Here is a 19,805-nt window from a genome sequence, read left to right as displayed (position 1 = left end):
CGTTGTGAGTATAGTGGAGGTTATGGGTCAGTTTATCGTCCGTTTTACAGATTGGGACAACGCGTGCACACCACCGATCTAAGGGAAGTCACAATGACTGTAATAAACTTACAATAAAGCAATTTAAATAAAACGACATCAAATTAAAGTACTTTTTGAAACAAATAGTAGGTATCTTATCTGGGCCGCACGCTTTCTTTGTGTCGAGGTCTTGCAGCTTTGAATTCCTTCTTTTGTTATTACTAACTCGGGCATGGGGAGAATGGTATCGTTCCATCGATCTATTTCAGAGCTTGCTTCTATAGACCAACTCAACTTTCAGACGTCACGGCACTGCGGTGGCGCTGGTGGCGCTACTGCGCATGCGCAGAGGGTTCGCATCAGGCGAATCTGGTTTCTGAGCACGCACAGTGCCCACATCCGGTCCGAGCGAAAACGTTGGCTTGTTTCTAAACAGTGTGTTGGTGGATATTACTTCCACTCGGCGCCTTCTACCCTGTCATTCTTTCGTCCTGTTTTCTAGATTATTGTGTGCTGTCTCGCGCGTGAATACTGACTGAAGAAAAAGGTTAAGGCTATCTGCTAAAACGCTGCTGTCTGTTACTACTTTTCCGTTCAGGGTGGTTTTTTCAACGATCTCTCTTTGGGTTCGAATATCCCCAGAAATGTTTGGGGTTATTTATTAGGAAGTCGTGAAGCGTTACTAAAAAGTAATTTTGTTTTTACGTTTTCACCATCTGTTTGAGTTGTTGACTTGGTTGCCGCATATTAACATTTATACTACTCTTTTTTATTACCTATTTTGAATCTTTGTTTATTTTAAATTATATTTCTTGTTATGCAAAGGATTATGCCTCTTTGTCGTTTTTTTCAGTTTGTTGGGTACGTATTTAATAATGCAAGAGGAAACTGTCTCCTTGAAGTAATTCCATGCACTCGGTACATCACCACTGCTACATAATAATTCGATCGAATTGAACGATACTTCTAGATGGGCAATGATGATTGTGTCATCGGCACTCTCAAAATTTATTAAGTGAACTTGCGCGGAAAAAAGCCGCAACCTTTTTACCATAGTCTAAAGACAACAAAACCATTTTATGATCAAATATGCTATCAAACACAGATACCTTGTACTCACTAATATATTTTCACTGAAACAAAGTATGTCCAGCACAGAATGAGAAGTATCAGTTACTCTAGTGAAATCTTTAACTATTTGCGTAATGCTGTGGCTGAAAGCAATTTAGATCATCTTTTCACCATTTACTTTGTCTGTACAATCAGTTTGCAAGAGTTTACAATCGACGTAAGTCAAACTAAAATCGCATGCCAAGATTAGTCTATTTTTATTACCATCATGTGTATGTAAAATGACATCTAACTCTGAAAAAAAAACTAACGGGGTTGTTTTGAGCATAATATGCCGCGACAAAAAGAAAATATAAATAACCATACGCTATTTTTACAAAAAAATATATATATCTCGTTTACACAATGCTCCAAGACAACACAATGCAAATCAACCCTTACAACAATAGCGACACCTCCCTGAGATCCCTATCCTTCCTTATTCCCCGTTACATCCAACGTAGCCATGTTTCGGTCAAAATAACTGTATGCGGTGCGTGACACAGCAATATGCTTTCGGGGTCCACAACTCTATTTAACATATACTTTGGACGTTTAGGTTGTTGACTCTTAGTTCGGCTGGTGCATGCCCTTGCTTGTTATGTCATTCACGCCTATTACTGCGGTTTCATACGGGAACACGTTGATCCTGCTTCAGGTCCCAATCATACATCTGGTTGTTGATCTTAAGTTTGTCACGAATTAGAAACACGTAATCCTCCTCTGCCCTATTCACCGCGGCGCTGTATCATACATTTTTTGCTTTACTTCAGTTTCCATGGTATAATCACTGCGGATAGTGATGATCGTTCCTTTTAACTTTCTGTAGCTCTTTAGCGCAGCAAGTTTGTTATTATTACTAAATATCTTTATTATGACCGGCCTACATGTTTGGTTTCGTTTGTACCGTAGTTTGTAGTTTCTTTTGAAAGACATAACTTGAACGCCGAGTTTAATCTCGAAAATTTTATTCATCACCTTCAGTTTCAGGTCATCATCACTTTCCTTTATTCGCTTCTGGTAGCCTGTGTACTATCAAGTTGTTCCTGCAGATTCCATTTTCGATGTCAACCATTTGATCGACAATGTATTCTGTCGTCTCTTCTGGGTTTTGAAACTTCTCGTTAATTTCTTTCATGTCTCCTTTACAGGTTTGCACTGTTTTCACTGTTTTCAAGCTTGATTACCCGCAACCAGCAGGGTAAACCGACAGTCATTAAAATATGAATTAACTTAGCATAGATGGAATATTTTTGTGAAAAACCCGAGTCTGAGGTATTGACAGGAGACGACAAGAAAAAGAAGGAGAAGGAGAACGTTTGAGACGTTCTCCTTCCCTTCCTTGTCGTCGTCTGCACTGGTACTTAAAACATGGTTACGATTGATGTGGGGTATTTTTTATATTATATTCCCCGTGAGGGCCTCATTCGAGAGGTGAAACTTGAAGGGATTTGAATGACTTGGTGGCCTTCCATAAATCAATTGGCTTTTAGTGGAGATGTTCTTAGATCTCCGCTTTTATTTTAATTCAGCTATTATCCCCTTTCAGGGCAACCTGTATTTACGAAAATCTCGAATATGTATTGGGTCTAGCGTTGCTCCCGCGTTAAGTGATATCTACCTCGCTGGATGGGATGGTACAAAAACAAAAATGCTGGACAAACAGGTATTGAGAATATTCAAATACGTGGATGATTATCGGGCAATCTTATCTAAGCAGGCTGAAAAGAAGTGTAGAGGTGGTTTCCCATTTATTGAACATTTTGGGGAGAGCTCTGGAGGTCGAAAGTTTACTTTCGAAGTTCCGCATTAAAACGCCTTGCACTACCTGGACTTAAAGTTGAACCTAGAACAGAATCATGTATGCTGGGCTTTCGAACTGACGACAAAAAACTATATTTTTAGCTATGATTACGGACTCTAAGATTGTACAGAGATGAATTTGACAAATCATATCTGAGAGCATCTTTAATGAAATGTCTTGATAAAAACTCCAATAGCTTTTTTATTCAGATGAACAGGCTGATTTCAACGGGATTCGCAAAGGATGTGATAAGAGGGGTAGTAGAATCGCTTTTAACTAATTCCAGATAAACGCTTGGTACTTCTGACAACGCTAGGTGCAACCCTACATCCCGACGAGTGGTAATACCTTATCTTCATAACCTCTTTCATTTCATAGATTAAGAAGGTGGCGGATAAATAAAAGGTTTCTGTGGGCTTTTCGGACCCGTTTAAATTGTCTCCATTGTGTGATGCGATGTAGAAAGCAAGATGGTATCGTGTGGTGCGTGAAATCAAATATCGTTTCAAATATGCCGCATGCACAGTCACAGCTGTGTATAAAATTCCGCTTTCTTGCGGTAAGGCATACATAGGACAGACAGGTCGGTGCATAAACGTTCGAGCAAGGGAACACTTTCTATCGGGTCACCTGCCAGTTCATTCCAATAGATATATGGTTGTGCACCTCTGTTTAAACATATTGGAATATTGGCAAGACACCGCAAAAATTGTAATAGGGAAATGTATTAGGCATATTACATCCGTCTAAACGGTCCTGATGATTGCTCTAGGGAACATTTAGTTATAACGCATAATGAAGTTATACATCATATGATAGTTATGTTATATAAGATAACGTATATGTGAACGTTTGGGTGTAGTTCCTACAGTTTTAAAATGTATTAGATATTGTAACAGTTTGTTTTTATTATATTTACTTTTAATTATTTTTCCAATGACTGGCCGAAGAAGTGTACTGCTCTGAATAAGTCGTTCTTTTTTCCCCACTCCATCGCCTGTATGTCTTGAAGAAGAAAAAACAAACGAAGTCGTGAGTCAGCGCTGTTTGTTTCCTCTATGTTTTTATCCTGTGTCTTTTTGGCGCTGTTTTCTCCTGGAACGTTCTAGACTGTTGACCAGTTTTATTTAACAATCGCGAAAGATTGTATAACAAGGTTAAAAACGATGTCCTTATCGAGATTCTTAGACAGCTGTTATAAAACTCAAATTCAATTTGCTTGCTATGCTGCATAATTCTAAAATGGTTGACACAACTCGTTTTCCTTCAAACTGTAACGAGGAACAATTTCAGTGATTTAAAACTCGAATAAACTAAAATTATTCTGAACCTACAAACTCAATATATGTGGGTTTTTTTAGTGACCGGAAGTTTAATTAATTTGGGTTTTAGGTGGTGACACCGATACCTTCATTAAAACTGTTGCACCTATATAGGCCAGATATAGTGTCTAAGCATTCAAAAACAAAGAGGCATGAATGAAATATGTATAGGAAGAACGCTAATCTCTCAGGACGTTTCACAAAGCGGTAAAAAATCCTTTTATTTATTTTAGTGCTATCAAACATCAAATTCTGTGTGGACTTAGAACGTTCTGAAAGGAATGTCCTTTTGAGGAGGAACGAAATGCGAACAGCAGAGCGCGTGGCCAACGATTCATGCTGAGCTACTTAGAGGCAACTAGGAACTGATAAAACTACAGGATGGAAAGGGTGCCACAAGAGAGAGCGCATATTCCGTCTTACATGCCCTCGTAGTCCCTATCTTAACCCTGCAGTATATTTCAATTCCCAGTTGCCTCTAGGTTGCGCCGCAGGTATTGAAGGTCACGCACTCCACTCTTCAAATTTCATTAGTCGAAAGTATGTGCGAAATTGCTCACATCTTTCGGCTCAAATAGTTTACTTCGCTTATTAACACACAGCCCCTAACCCTCTCACTTGTGTATTAGCCACCTCGATAGATACGTATGGAAATGAGCTCTACGGATTCCTACTTCGTTGGTTCAAATACCTGTCGATGCGCCCCTGTCATGTTGCTGGCTTATAGCAAAAAGGTGGCACTATACCGAATTTTTGGCCTTACATAGAAAGGTCCACAGACGAGATTTATTTACCGTTCTTCATTGATGACTCTGAAATGTGTTTCGTTCTCTTGGCTCGCTCGTTATCCTTCCTTCTACCAGGTGATACTTTCAAAATGAGCCCCTCACAAGCCCTGCACGTTATCAAATACCTTACTACAGAATACTTCTTACACCGAAACAATTTAGCCGCCATTTTGCCAACGGCTTTTGGGTTCTAGAAAAAAATAAACGCGCGCCGACATTGTTTTTTTTTTCTTTTTAATTTAGAGCGGTTACTACCACCAGATATCATAGTGGACGGCGTTCTCGGCAGTGAAAACAGATGTTTATGCAGTATTAGTGAATCCGCGTAGTGAAAAAGCGCTACAGCGTGAAGAACGCGACGCACAGAAGTTGTCTCGGAAGCGGGATGTTCACGCTACCACGGCAGGATGGGTTGCTGTAAGCACGCCGTCTAATGTAAATGAGCGGAGTGGAATGTATTTTCCTAGTAAAGTATTTTACGTTATGGTTGTGACCTTCTCTTTTCTCGTCACGTGATTCGTTACATTTCTTTCGTAACTCAGTGTGCTTACTGTTTCATAGCATCTGGATGTGTGCCTCAACCGTTTTAAAACAAATTTTTACTATGGACGAAGATATGCCATTCGAGTAAACGTTTGGAATCTCTTCTTTACCAGGAGTATATAAATGAAGTCTCCACCTGCGGCTGTGCACTTCCGCTACCCATGCACTACTTTCCGCATTTCGTCGTAGATGATTGAGGGCGGCTGTTGTTACAAACGGCGCTCTGCATCAGTAACCTCGTTGTCGGACGCAAAACGTGCACCCTTTAGATTAACCTTTATCTTGGGAAACAGCCAAAAGTCTCATGGTACGATCAGGGTTGAAAGTTAAATAAGGCAAAACACCTATAACTGAAGCGCCTCCAGCGCCTCGTTGGTCTCATCAACTGCTGCCCTCAACCATCTACGACGGCATGCGGAGTGTTGTGCACCGGTAGCGGAAGTGCCTCGCCACCTGTGTGGACCATATTGATACGGTTATGTGCTCCGGGGATAAAGGACATGTTAAACTTTCATTTGAATGGAACATCTTTCAATTTCGTTGATCAATAAACACAGTAGAGCCTAGGAGGCAAAACTTATTCATCGCCCCTTGTATTTCCTTAGATACATCTTATTCTATAATCCCATACTTCTGTGTCATGTTCTAGTATCTAGGTACTACAGGTAATATGAATATTATGTACCACTTGAACTTAAGCTGCAACTTTTATGCAGGCTCCTTGACATCCTGATTTACTACAACCTGACGTACTCGAGCATACTAATAGGCAGCAATCCGTACGTGAGCTTCCTTTTGATGGCCGCGATGGAATTTCCTGTACGAATCATCGGAGTGCTTTTTGTGAATTACATGAAGCGAAGAACGTCCTACGTCGTTCTCTATGGTTTCACAGCACTTTGCTCGCTGAGCGCAATATTTCTACCGAAAGGTAAGCGCTTTCAAAAGTCGTGCCGGGATATACACGCATTTTATGGACGCAAACATATTTTATTTTTTTTTAGTATGGAAATAACCCGCAGAGCAACCGCAAACTAATCAATGCTCAAACATGTATAAAAAAAACTGTGCGATCTTAAAATAAAAAAATAAAAAATTCATATTGGAAAGCGGCTTAGTTGGCTGCGACCGTTGCGTCCCCCTCAAAATATAATTTTCTAAGGTATTGAGTTGCACTGCAGTCACATTTGGTAGGCAACTCCGTTAGATGAAACCTTAGCGTCCCTTTCACAGACTGTATAGTAATACGTATCAGGACGCGTGGACAGAAAATTGGTTAACTTAGTCTTTCATGTCCCTTTTCTAATAAGCACTTTACTGTGCGCGTGAAAATTACTCGTAGGTAGAAAGCAAATCTGTCAGCTGCGACTCTTTGCGTCCCTTTCTTATAATATAATTTCCTGGCTGCGGGCAACCTCCGTCACACTTCTATGAACATTCTTTCATAGCAGTCTGTAACTGTAATCACGGCAGAGCGCCTCGGGAGCGCACGACGGGAGGGTGCCGACGGGAGAGCACGCAACACGAAAGCGCTTGCCTAAAGAGCGCGCGAGAGGAGCACTCGTAAGCAATTGAGGGCGCGCCACGAGAGCACTACCAGGACCGATGGGTGTGTTACACCATCGTGAAGAAAAAACGTTTTTAACTTGCGAAAGCAAGTTAAATCTTACTATCGCAACTTTGTACAATTGTACAATTCACAACCAACTAGTACGGCGCGTTGAAAGGATGGTCCAATCCGCCTATAGCCTCTAAGTTTCATCTCCGCGCGCAACACTGTTCGGGACCATTTTCTACAGCACCATTTTGTCCTTCTGCTTTTGTTTCAACTTGCGAGTGCCGTGACAGGGTTGGTATAATATGCTAATAATAGCCAAATTGGTGTATGTTTTGTAGCTGCAGCATCAAAGTCTGCTGATGGCCATACATTTGGGTACATTTCTATTCTTGCTTGTAATCAGCCATGAATACCTCCTGAATCAGTTCTGGCTGATTAGAATAAAAGACAAGATTTCTTTTTAACATACACGATATCAACATACGCAAAAAAAAACTAAAACCACCGTTTAAACAAAGAAAAAAGCACTGATCTTTTTTAGCAATTTCGTTGAGTCAACAAAACGCGGCATCTTGAATGCTGCCTTCTTTAACCAATGGTGACCACAGCGTTACAACGGCTTAGAGGTCTGTTTAGTCGCGAATATCATCCTCCAGAGTCGACACCTTATACAACGCGCGCATGCGCTTTCGTGATGCGCGCTCACCGGGTTGCGCGCACTCGTGTCGCGAAGCTCTCGTGTCACGCGCTCTCCCCTCGTCGTCCTTATGCCGCGCGGTCTCGAGTTATACAGCCCTGTAATCACAGCTGTGCGGTGTTTTGTTCCAATTAAAATAATCCGATGTTTTATATTACAACTATATTACAACATCACTATGAGCAGGTGCGTCATGTTGCTAACTAATTTGATGGGAAGGTCTACCCCTTAATTTAGGCCAAAACAATGACAAGTCTGAAGCTTACACATAACGCCGGTCAGCATCCCGGAAGCCATGAGGTGTATATTTTTAAGCCTTATTTTACAAAGTGATTCCTTTTGTTTCGTCTTTTTTTTTTTTTTGCCCTTGAGAATTAAATTTTTGAATGATATTTGTTAAATCTACAAAACATCGGAAGCAGTATTTTGGACGATAAGTTGTTTAACGTGATTTTACGCCTCGGTCTTGAAAGACGTCCCCGGTCTCGGTTGAATATTTTAAGCTGATGCTTTTCAACCTCAAAATTTTTTCAAGTCAAGCGGAAGCTCAGTTAAAGATGATTATGTTGACAAAAGCTCAGAATGCGCCTACATTTAGTGTTGGACATTAATTTTCTTCAAATGAACGATATTAAGTTTCGGTCAGATTGAAACGTGGGTTTAGAATACGTTTGTAGATTTCATTAATTACTTTTACTACGGGTGCACTGCTTTCGTTGCAAGTTTTATGCAAGCTCTTCTAAAAAAAAGTAATACCCCGGACAGCTACAGAATGGCTATAAACAAATTTTTAGGCTGCCAAGTCCATTTTTGCGTTACTAAGTTCAGCTACTCTTTTTATTGAAATACTAGTGGAAAAAATCAGTGTGTATGCTTGTTGAAGCTAAATATATATAACAAGTAAATTACGTTGTACAATAAATGACCTTGGATATCTATAACGAGTTCCATATCTTTGTTAATTTACGGGAAATATTGTTTTTTTAAGAAACAAGTAGTATCATACTCTACGTAATATTATTAGGTGCACAGTCATATGGTAGGGATCGGCAGAAACTCAACGTCTACAACACCTCCTGTATTTTGAATTGCCTGTGGTATAGTATTAATATCGTTTGATTTTTAAAATGTTTTTGATAATTAAAATGTTAAGAACACTGAACATATTTGAACACTCATAATAATTATAGGTATAGAATGTATTCAAATTATAGGGCACGCACTCACGTCCTTGCAATATTGTTGTATGTCTTTGTCTACCTCGGGTGTTTAACACTAGTGGTATTCGCGGAAATATTAATGGTTGCTTGCAGCCACTTGTTGGTAATCTCATTTATACTCATTTCAGACCCCTGGTGGCTACAGCTGAGCTTTGTTATTTGTGCCAAATTTGGCGCTTTGTGCGGAAATGCAGTGAACACGGTGCAGTTATCAGAGTTGTTTCCTACACAAATCCGGACACTGGCTACGGGATTCATGAGCATGGGTTCAAGAGTGGGGGCCATCTTGGCCCCATTTACAAAGGAACTGGTAAGAAAATAGACAACCGCAGCCTTCAAGATAGGCAGTACATGACGTTTCTTAAATTACTAAGTACAGAAAAGTGCTTGACACAAATTGAACCAGAAGAAAAAAGGAAGTGTTTGGCAAAAGAGCCACTAAGTGATTTTTTTTTTTACATACTATATTCATTTTTACAATGTGGCGTCAAATAATTTAAGTTCGATTATTTGCGCGAATAGACTCATAATACATGCGCTGGAGAGGTTAACCATAGGGTCAGTCCATAGCACAAAAAGGTTTTTTGCGAGTCCCTTATTCTGTGCTCAAACTGTACCTGGACATTGTCTATTCACTTTCATTGTCTATTCACCTTGCGGCATCATATAAGTGCACAAACTGGGGCTTTGCTTATTTTAATCTAATATAATATTGCTAGTCGTTTTGTCATTTTTTAGGGATTATTTTACATGGTTAAGTGACATCATAAACGAGTGCCTCCCGAAGCAGGCACATCATTAGTGCAATGAAAGCGCAAATATATAGAACGGAAGGAAGACGTATGTTGAATTTGGTTGTCTTGTTTGTCTGAAATGGGTCTTTGGTTTAAAGCCTACAGATATGTTAAAGCTGGTTTATGCGCTCTGACTGGGGCCTGCGAATTCAAGCCGAGCGCATTCACAAATATTAAATGAATGTCTATCTCAATTCAGACGCGGTTTTGAGAAAACTTTTAAATTTTGACCAACAAAATAAATTTATTGGGAATATTTATAAGTCGAAAGACAGCGGCAATGGCAAGCTTGGTGCACTTTTTGTTTCCAAGTTATGGACTATTGAATCGGCCGACTAGCATTGCACTGGTAGCGACATACCACTTAAAATTACTTTAACTTTACCATCTCTCTCTCTGAGGCGTCAAATAGCGCGCTTATGTTTGTTCCACAAAATTAAATTTTATAATTTTATCTTACGGTATCAAGGGATAGCACTCCTCTAGCATTAAGTTACAGTCCAAAGTACCGTAACAAGGACATAATTCAATCGTAAATTCTTTCTCATACAGCCTAAATAGGAACCACCTCCATGGGTTTATTGCTGACATGACTTAGCCCAATTCGTTCCGAAATGCTCTCACCAACCAATTTTTTTAATTATCTATGACCTAGCCGTTTCCTTGTTATCGTTTTTTTTATATATTGTCATTGTTAATTTGTTACACTTCTACTCCACACTTTATTTAACTGCTATAAAGGTTTCAGGCAATGAGCGTATGTTCAATAAATAAGTATTCGAAATTAAAATAGGATGGACATTAAATTTATTAATCAACTGATGAATAAAATAATGCTTCAATCGCTATCAATGTTTTTAACCGGTTATTCGGTTAAATTCGGAATAACAAAAAGGAAAAGTAAACACTCAAAGCGTTCATCATGCTCACGTAGACGAGTACACGTCTATGAAGGACACATTGGAGGAAATTTTGACCTAGAGTAAACTGAAGGGTCAAGTCTTGTAACTTCAAAACAGTAGAGTAAGTGATGGATGTCCTAGCCACTTCAACGCCGTGCGAGTCTTCGTTCAGTGCAGCAGACACCGTTGTGAACAATCAAAGGAGTCTACAATTGCAGGTGAATATCTACGAACCTTTTTGCCTTTACGGCTGAAGTAACGATTTGCTAGTGTGGGTGTCGTTTCACTGTTCTCATCTACTCCTCAGGGTTGATTTAAAATATGAAAGAGTACATTGGACCGTTGATTTCGTATTCAACCAAACCAAAACATTTAATTTTTAATTTTTGTAAAAACTACTATGTATTGTAATGAACAAAACCAATGAGTCGATTAATTAATAAATTAAAGTGTAGCAATTAGTCGGGTTAAATGAGTTATTCGACTACCAGACCTAAATAATATATATTCCATATGAAACTTTTTTTTTAATGAGAGAATACTTCGAACTTCTATCTAATTTAAAACCGATTTTCTTCCAAACGCATTTTGATTTGCTGATTGTATTATTTGTTGCAAGATATGAATATGACCTATCTAAAAATCTATATCGAAATGTTTATTTCTTTTGTTTCTATGGCTGCTATGAAAGATTGCATCCTATCAGTTGTGTTGTAGCAGTGTTGTTTCGAGGCCAAAACTGTGTCGTGGAAATAAAAAATTAATTGTTTTAGTAATGCCGAGTAAAAGTTATTTTACTATGCACCAAATATTGCCGTATTACATGGTACATCTGACAAGATAAAAACTTTATTCCATTCATATACAACATATATTTTTACTTATGTTTGGATGCAACACTGTTACACATTTCTAAAAGTAAAAAAATAAAGAAAATAAGGATAAGGTTGTTGAGATAATGAATATTGAATTTTCCAGATATACGTAACGTTAGTTCATTCAAATATGTCCAGCGAATTTAATTTTTTTCGTGTAACATTATATTTATTTCCTATAGAATAAAATAACATTTGAGTTTCTTGATGCTATTGAAATCATTAAAATATTTTAAATTCTTCAGAATTCAAAATATTTCATCAGACGAGATACCTTCGCGGTGTTTAATAAGAGATGAAGCTATAAGCTCGATCTCGTTTTTTGCGCTGTTTTTATTATAAAATAGCATGTACCAACTCATTCAGTTCTCAAATTTAGCCTTATCTTAAATATGTCACATGTAAGGACTTTCGAAACTTTCGTAAACGTAATCAAAGGACGCATGGTTAATAGAGAGGTGACCCGGTTAACGTTTACGTTACACATGATTCTAGGCTACGTCGAGGGACGACAAAGGGGACAAGGGACAAACACAGACGTGTCAAACACCGCTCAGTAGATTTTATCCTGTTTTATTTGCAACCCCTCACACGACCTCTGCCGACTTTTCACACATGCACACAACCAGCGCCACGCCTCCGCAGGTTTTCGCATAAAAGCCACAGGCTTTCGCATAATTTGATGGGGACTGCGAATAGGTTCTACGTTAAGGTAATCTTTATTAAAGTTCATAAGTTGGGCAGGCTGACGCCATTTTTAAGGTTGTTCAAAATGAACAGTGAAGCCCCTGTGAAGTGCCAGGTTGGTGCCTTCTATGACATTTCAATGCCTGTGGGTTCTCCTACGAGGGACAAAGCGCTGCTGGAATGAAAGATTACTCGAGCACAAGAGAGCTATCAAGAATAATGCAACGAACTCAGAAATTTCAGGTCATGTAGAAGAGTGCAATAATTGTTTATGGGTTTAAGGGAAGACTATTATATTTATTAAAAAGAAAGGTCCTTCATAAAGTGTTTAGAAGACCATTAGGATTGGCTTTATGGTAAATTGTTTTAGCCAGTCTTCAATCGCACTGGATGCGGCATCGCAGAGGTTTTCACCGTTGTGAGGGGTGGAATAGGAAAAAAAGAGTACTAAATGAAATTATATATATATATATATATATATATATATATATATATATATATATGCGGTTTTCCTAGAAAAGTTTGAGGTTTGAGACGTGTACAGTAATGCAGATACTAAATAGCTCCATGCAAGCGGTCGTTTTGCGAGGAGCGCCGTATTGTAAGTGACTTACGTTCGAGCTAGACCTGACGTCAGGACTCGTCCATGTGGAGCTGATAGGGGACAGCCCATAAACGCAAACTGCCGTTATCACCTGCGCCAGACCAGGTCGCCAAAAATAGGCACGTAGCAAAAAATTAAAGACGTTTACGAATTTTTATGTTGCGAAACTAGAGCGCAGCTCTTGAGGCGGTGGAGGGAAGGGTCCGGAAGGGAGGGTATGCCCCTCCTCCTCCTCCTACCATCCTCCTCTTTCCCCCTCCTCCTCCCATCCTCCTTCCGTCCTCCTTTCCTCCTGCCGCTGAATTTGTTCATGCGTGACGTGACACAAGCTTGTGACGTCATTTTGTCCGCTATATTTAGCGGGGAAACTCATTTGGTGTTGAAGTCAAGTGACGTCAATTTTTTTGCTAAATTTAGCGGGATATCTGAACCAGCTAAAGTTATCGGGGGAATTTTCCCACTAAATTTAGCGCAACAGATTTTCCTGACTACATTTAGCTATCGATTTCCTGTCTAGCGTTCGCTCTTCTAAAGTGAAAAGAGGTGGGAGGAGTTTACACTTCACTCTTAAACTGTCGCCGACTCTAGTTTTTGTCTTGGGCAGTTGCTCCATGTGAGCGACGGTTTGTGTAGTCGAGGTACGTCCTTGAGAAAAGAGATCGTGTTTGCAGCCTTGTAGCGGAATTGTGGTACAGGTGGTTAACGAGACAAAAAACTGGGAAGTAAAAATAAAAACGAAGCACAAGGCAAATAAAAACAATAGTATAAAATTTTACGAATACAATATAAGATGAGAGCTACGTTCAAGCGTGAATATATTGGCAACCTGAGATCAGTATGGCGTAGGCCATTTGTAGCGCTTCAGAAATGGAAACAGGTCCCCGCAGCCGGTTGTCTGCGGGCCGCATTCCAACGAATCAGTGGCCACGTGTGGTATGCCGGTCACATGTATGACACTCCTAACATAATAACTACCACTCCCCCCCCCCCCCACCCTTCCCCCCCCCCCCCAAAAAAAAAAAAAAAAAAAGAGGCACATTTTTTACGAAACATCCGAATCGCAAGTTATGAGGAATAAATTAAACACGGGATATTTTATGCAGGGTATAATTGTGGGCCCCTGGGCACCCAGGGCTGTCGACTGCATTGCTTGCGTCGCCATCGCAGGGATGGGATTGTTACTGCCTGAAACCTTCAAGGCGGCGCTTCCAGACACTATCGGAGACGTCAAGCTCGCCAGGTGATGTCTGCTTGAGACTGCTTAGTTTGTGAATTATGGTACCGATAGGAACAGTAACCAAATTACATGCAGCAGTGATGGCTAAAACTTCCAAATCTTGATAACGTGTATACGGTAGTTTCTAACAAAATAACAAGTTGGCTGCGACAATTTTTTCTTATCTCTCATGTTAATGGCGATATAACATATATTGTGCATTTATGTTATTTTAGGTCGCTCTAATTGTCTTATTTTGAACTAAACGAACGTCTTTTGATATACCTAACGTAATACTTCTGCGATAATAAAACGGAACCTGGTTTATCATTGTAGATATAAAAAACTCACGTGCAGCGCGCAACCCATTTTGTATGACAGCTTGCTATTTTTTGCCGAATAATAATTTAATATTTTGTGTTTTCTGTGGACCTTACATGTTCAGAAGGAAGAAGAGTGGCGCCCTTGAAGAGGTGATGCTGAAGAAGGAACGATCCTCGGAAGTGGACAGCACAAACACGAACGGCCATGCTTAACATTTGTAATAATTTTCTGTATAAGTAAACTAGAGTAGTGCAACTAAGTATTCACTTGTGGCTTGTTTGTCAGGTACGGATTCAGCACTAATCCTTAGGTTTCCCTTAAACAGTTTAGGGGCATTACAAAGTGGTTAGGGAAGTATACGGAATAAAATCGTTTAATAGCAGGGAATATCTTATATTTACACCCTCAAAAATCTGGTGTGTCCACCACTAGGCGATTGACAAAGCTGAAAATGTCTTCCTGCCCAAAAAACACTCTGCACTCTAACAATAAGCATGACGTCACACGCTCCTGCGTCATGCTGAGTGTCACTGTGCAGATTGTTCTTTTTAGGTCTAAACATATTTTCAGCCTTTTTGAGTGCACCCCTTGTCACTTACTTAAAGAAAACGATTTGTTTACATTCAGTACATCCGCTGAAATTAATCCTTGTTATTCATGATATTCTTAACACAAAAGTTTGGCAGCAACCTTTACTTTCAAAGTCCTTTAATGCATGAAATGTAGTATTTAAGATGTGATAGTTTTAATTGGTTCATGAGACTATATACAGCCTTGCATAGTATATGTGACGTGGAATCAATATATATATATATATATATATATATATATATAAGAAGTAAATATCAGGTGAAGTGGGGTCACGTGACGTCAAATTTCCCGCTACATTTGGCGGGGAAACTGGGGCAACTACATCGGTGTATAGGTAATGTCACGTACATTTTTCCGTAGGCGGAGAAACTAAATTGATGCGTAGCTTCTGTGACGTCCTGTGACGTCACGTCACGTGACACCGAATTTGCCGCCAAATTTTTGCGGGGAAACTAAATTGGTCTATAGTTCGTGTGTCGTAAATGTTTCCGCTAAATATGGCTGTGAAACTGGATTGGACTAAGTCGAGTTATGTCAGGTCACGTGAAATTAAATTTTCGGCTACATTTAGGGGCGAAATTAAATTTGCGTATGTCTAGGTAACGCGACATAAATATCCCTGCTAAATTTAGCCGGAAATGCGCGGACTGACGGACGGAGGGACGGACGGTCGGACAAAAGTTTTGGATCGTGGGTCGCGTTAAAAATCATTTCTTGCTTTAAAAGCCTTTCTCACGCAGTGACAATCTCATCCAAACTTTAAAAAAAAAATATATATATATATGTATATATATGCTCAGTGTACACTTTCTTAACCTAGCAATGAGGTCACATCGCAAGGCATGTGCTGAGCTGCAAAATTTGTTCAAATCCATTTCGGATATCCCCGTCATTGCAGCGATTGAAGGAGAGCGACTTTCTGAATGTTGCCGAGGGTTTGACTCTCACGAGCGCAGGTCAGAATCTCACACAGTTCTGTTCAATTCATGAGCCGCTTTTGACAAGCGTCATTAAGGGAAAAGAGCAAATCGACTAAGTTCGAATCGCGATCCCCGCATCTATGTCTTCAAGCTATGTGAAGGCGAGACTAAGAAGAACTGTCCGCTTCTACTTAGTGCTGTTCCCGTTCACCACTCGTCCAGAGAAATTCGCTTGGTCATTATGAAGAGTGTAATTCTCAATCCGGGCATTCGGCGGCTTTCGCCGCATGGCTGAACTGACTCGTTCCCATTCCACGCGCATCGTGACCCGTGCGTTGCCCAGCGGTCGTACCCCGCGCACCCGGCGCGTCGTTGCCAAAGTTCTCAGTGTTCACAGTCCCCGCACTTTTTTTTAAATTTTACAACAAAAAAAAAAGTGTTTTGATTTGGTATTGCTGCGTGCAAGTATTTGTGTTACACGGTTGCTAGACTTCTTGTGTTAATTAAGAAACACTCCATCCCAGTATTGTATTTTTAAATAGAAAAAAAACGTTACGCTGACCAATCCCTCAAATTACAATTGAGATGAATCGAGAAAAAAGTACAATAAATGCATTTAGATTTCTTATGAATGTATACGTCATATTTTGCAGGATCCCTTTTGCGATAGAAGTAACAAAATATTCCCGGCTGAATACCAGGAACCTGAGGAAGAAGGCACAAAATATGTCACAAGTAATTGAAACTGACAGGATGAATATGAATTTATTTTTGAAGCGCACCTGTAGACAACAATCGCGGCGCTGCAGTTGACATGGCAGCAGAAAGTCGCTGCAGCCCGCACGTGCCGCCGCACGTGCAGGTGCACGCGATGCACACGCAAAATTACCACCATGCTGGCCCCAATACCAATTAAAGACCATTCATGTTTTAAAGTAGCACAAGGTGCGTCGATGCAAGAGGCACGTGCAACGTGCATCCCTTGGGAAGATCATGGCGGCACAGCGCAGCCCTGAGCTAGATTTCAGACACCATGTTCTTCCCAGAAGTGGTGCGCGGCAAGTGTCTCGAGCCTTTCCACAACAATAAATGGCGTCACCTTTCCTGAAATATAGGGGTATTAATTCAGCTCGGTCGTGGTGGACGCTAGCGGCCCAGGTTTCAACGGCGAGTTTCCCGATTGAGTGTTGTATGGTAACGCTGTCTTTACACGAAAAAAACCTCTACCCTTCTTTATCTTTTTCTCGTTGACCCGGAACACAGCCACACTGAACTGTCTTTGGGCTTGTTCTTTTCTATCAAAACCACATCCCTTGGCCCGTTTTCCCTTCCTTTCTTCTTACCAATATTACTGGAGAAAATATTATAATTTATAACTTATAAATTATAATATTCACTCCAGTAAATATACAGTCGCTTTACAACACGAGGCCGATAAAGACCGATTTATCTCCGGCATTAAAATTAGACACTGAACAATACTGATTCTAAGGGAAAAAACAAACGCCGATGAATAATCCCGAACTTCAAAAAACAAAAAAAAAATGAATACCGAAAACAATGAACCCTAGTTATCTCCCATACCAAGCGCACATGAAGGCACCTTGTACCCCTGTCTGACGGCATTCTAAACGCTTCTTTTCACTAAGCCCTTAATAATATCAGCCAGTGAGCTCGCGATGTTGGGTGCGCACGAGCCCTACGGCGTGCGCTGGTTTGCGGATTTTATAAAGGAGCTTGTTCTAAAATTGTGAGAGTCCACGTGCCTTTAAAAAGCCCGTCTGACAGGGGTATTAGGCTTATCCCATCGCTTGACCTTGTGATCATACGCATATAAACCAATGAAAAAGGTACCTGTGCGATAAGATGTACTTGCCAGTTTATTTTTCAGTAAATGGAGACCAGCAACTCTGGCGTGCGCGAAGCTACATGTATGATTTTCGTTGTGCGACTGCATGGACACTATTAATAGTAAATATATTAACGACAAAACCATGTCAGTAAGTCTATAGTGAGCAAAACAAATAACCCTTTAAATAAATGTTTGACTCGAGGGGAATCAAATAATCCAGGCGAATCCAACACAAGAGGCGACTATGTTATTTGAGCTTATGTTATGATGAAGTATAAACGATGGTCACTTTAATATTCGATTGATGCTCTCGATATTGCTAGGATTCCCGTCGGTTTTTCCTTCTTGGGCTCGCAAAGCGGTTGCTGAAACGTGAATCTCAAGGGGCGGCAGTACTTGCCGGCGTTGAGTAGCTGTTATATGAACTGCATAGTAGTCCGACAGGTATTTTTCTGCCATGACCCAAACTGGCAGAAAAAAAAATATACCCTCGCTCACTCTCGTGTTCTGGGTGTTTTACTAATGTCGTCCTTTTATTTACCCACCACAGCTATCACAGATGCGTCATCTTAGTGGCAAAGTGTTTTGTCATGCCGTAACTTATATATGTAGACAGCTCTTAATCGCTTTTTGTCAATGCGTGCTTGACACCTTGTATGGCATTTTAGATCACTGTTCATGTTTCTTTGTAAGAATTCCTAATTTGTGTTAGTGGGAGCGGGGCAAAAATTCATACGCGAATACTCATGTTAGCGCTAACTTGACAAAATTTTGCACATGCCGGCACGTGGGTGTTCACTTAACCTTATACATTCACACAGGTTCATAAACTCCATACTGAAACGAGATATTTCATCTCCTATTGGTAAAAATGTGTATGTTAGTTGAGGTATTGGTGTTTTTGCTTATGCCATACTCTCCTCTACGAAACAAGAATCGATTTTTTCTTACGTGCCGAAATGAAATTGGAAAATGACGAATATTTGTTGCCCATCACCAAGTAGTTTTTTTTAGTGAAAAACACCTCTTGAAATAATATGTTGTTTTATATTTTTAGTGTAAATTACGTGTTTGTCCTAAAGTTCCTTGGAACACACGAGCACTACTAAGCGAATTTTAGCCCAATCTAGCGTGTGTGCTGTATTTGCCTCAATAAAGAATACATTAAAAATGTTTGCTTTTCTTTGATACTATTACCGTAATGAACGGAAGAGCAGCCAGAAATATGTTTGCCCCATATAGAACAGGTACTCGCAAATGCTTCACAGCTTAATGTATTTCGAGTTGATGCATGGTAGAGATTAGTATATAGTTACTTATCTACCGCGCAACTTACACTAAGAAAGGTTTCTTCTGTACCTTTTTATTGCATCAGGCCCTAAAATTGTATATAAAATCAAACCATAATCTGCTGTCAATAGCTAACACTTAATTATTCGAGTATTTCATGTGAGTTCAAATAATGCATGTGTAAACGTATTGCTTCGCCTGCACGGAATTAATCATCAAAGTATGGTATCCTGCTCTGAAATATTCAAATAATTATTTTGAAGAAACATTCGGTATATTAGGTGTAAGGCAGTCTCAACAAAAATCTTCTTGTGGTGATTGTTGTTATATTTATTCATTATTCAAAACTAAAGATAGTTTGATTTTTAGCCTATTCATCTTACATGTAAAACGCTTGGCGCCCCTGCAAAAAATACGCTGAATATTAAACATACCCCGGAAGTGGACAGTACTAACGAGAATGACCATGCTTGAAGTTTCGGGTATCTGTTTGCGAATTGATACGTTTTGTTCAAGTTTTTCAGGGTCCCCATGCCATGCACTTGCTACTGTTAGAAAGATTTCTTAATGTGTGGGTTTCGTGCGAGAGTTCTATTGCATAACCAAGTGATTCTGCTATTATATTTTAATACATGAAAAATAATCCGATACAAATTGGTATAATCAGACAATATTCTTGTAACGGAG

General features: G+C 39.8%; 1 protein-coding gene across 1 annotated transcript in view; it reads left to right on the top strand.

The window, feature by feature from the left end:
• The window catches only part of LOC8043918 (organic cation transporter protein), a 37,870-nt gene extending 23,143 nt beyond the window's left edge, over window positions 1-14,727 (top strand). The window contains exons 8-11 of the mRNA XM_040223032.1: window positions 6,305-6,519; window positions 9,192-9,373; window positions 14,029-14,165; window positions 14,587-14,727. Coding sequence (XP_040078966.1) covers window positions 6,305-6,519; window positions 9,192-9,373; window positions 14,029-14,165; window positions 14,587-14,677 — 625 coding nt within the window. The 3' untranslated portion in view covers window positions 14,678-14,727. The remainder of the gene's footprint in view (window positions 1-6,304; window positions 6,520-9,191; window positions 9,374-14,028; window positions 14,166-14,586) is intronic.
• The last annotated feature ends 5,078 nt before the right edge of the window (window positions 14,728-19,805 follow it).

Source organism: Ixodes scapularis, unplaced genomic scaffold (assembly GCF_016920785.2).
Source record: "Ixodes scapularis isolate PalLabHiFi unplaced genomic scaffold, ASM1692078v2 PGA_scaffold3__209_contigs__length_174095766, whole genome shotgun sequence".
Taxonomy (NCBI): domain Eukaryota; kingdom Metazoa; phylum Arthropoda; class Arachnida; order Ixodida; family Ixodidae; genus Ixodes; species Ixodes scapularis.
Note: the sequence above shows the minus strand (reverse complement) of the source record. Positions and strands in the feature narration are given on the sequence as shown.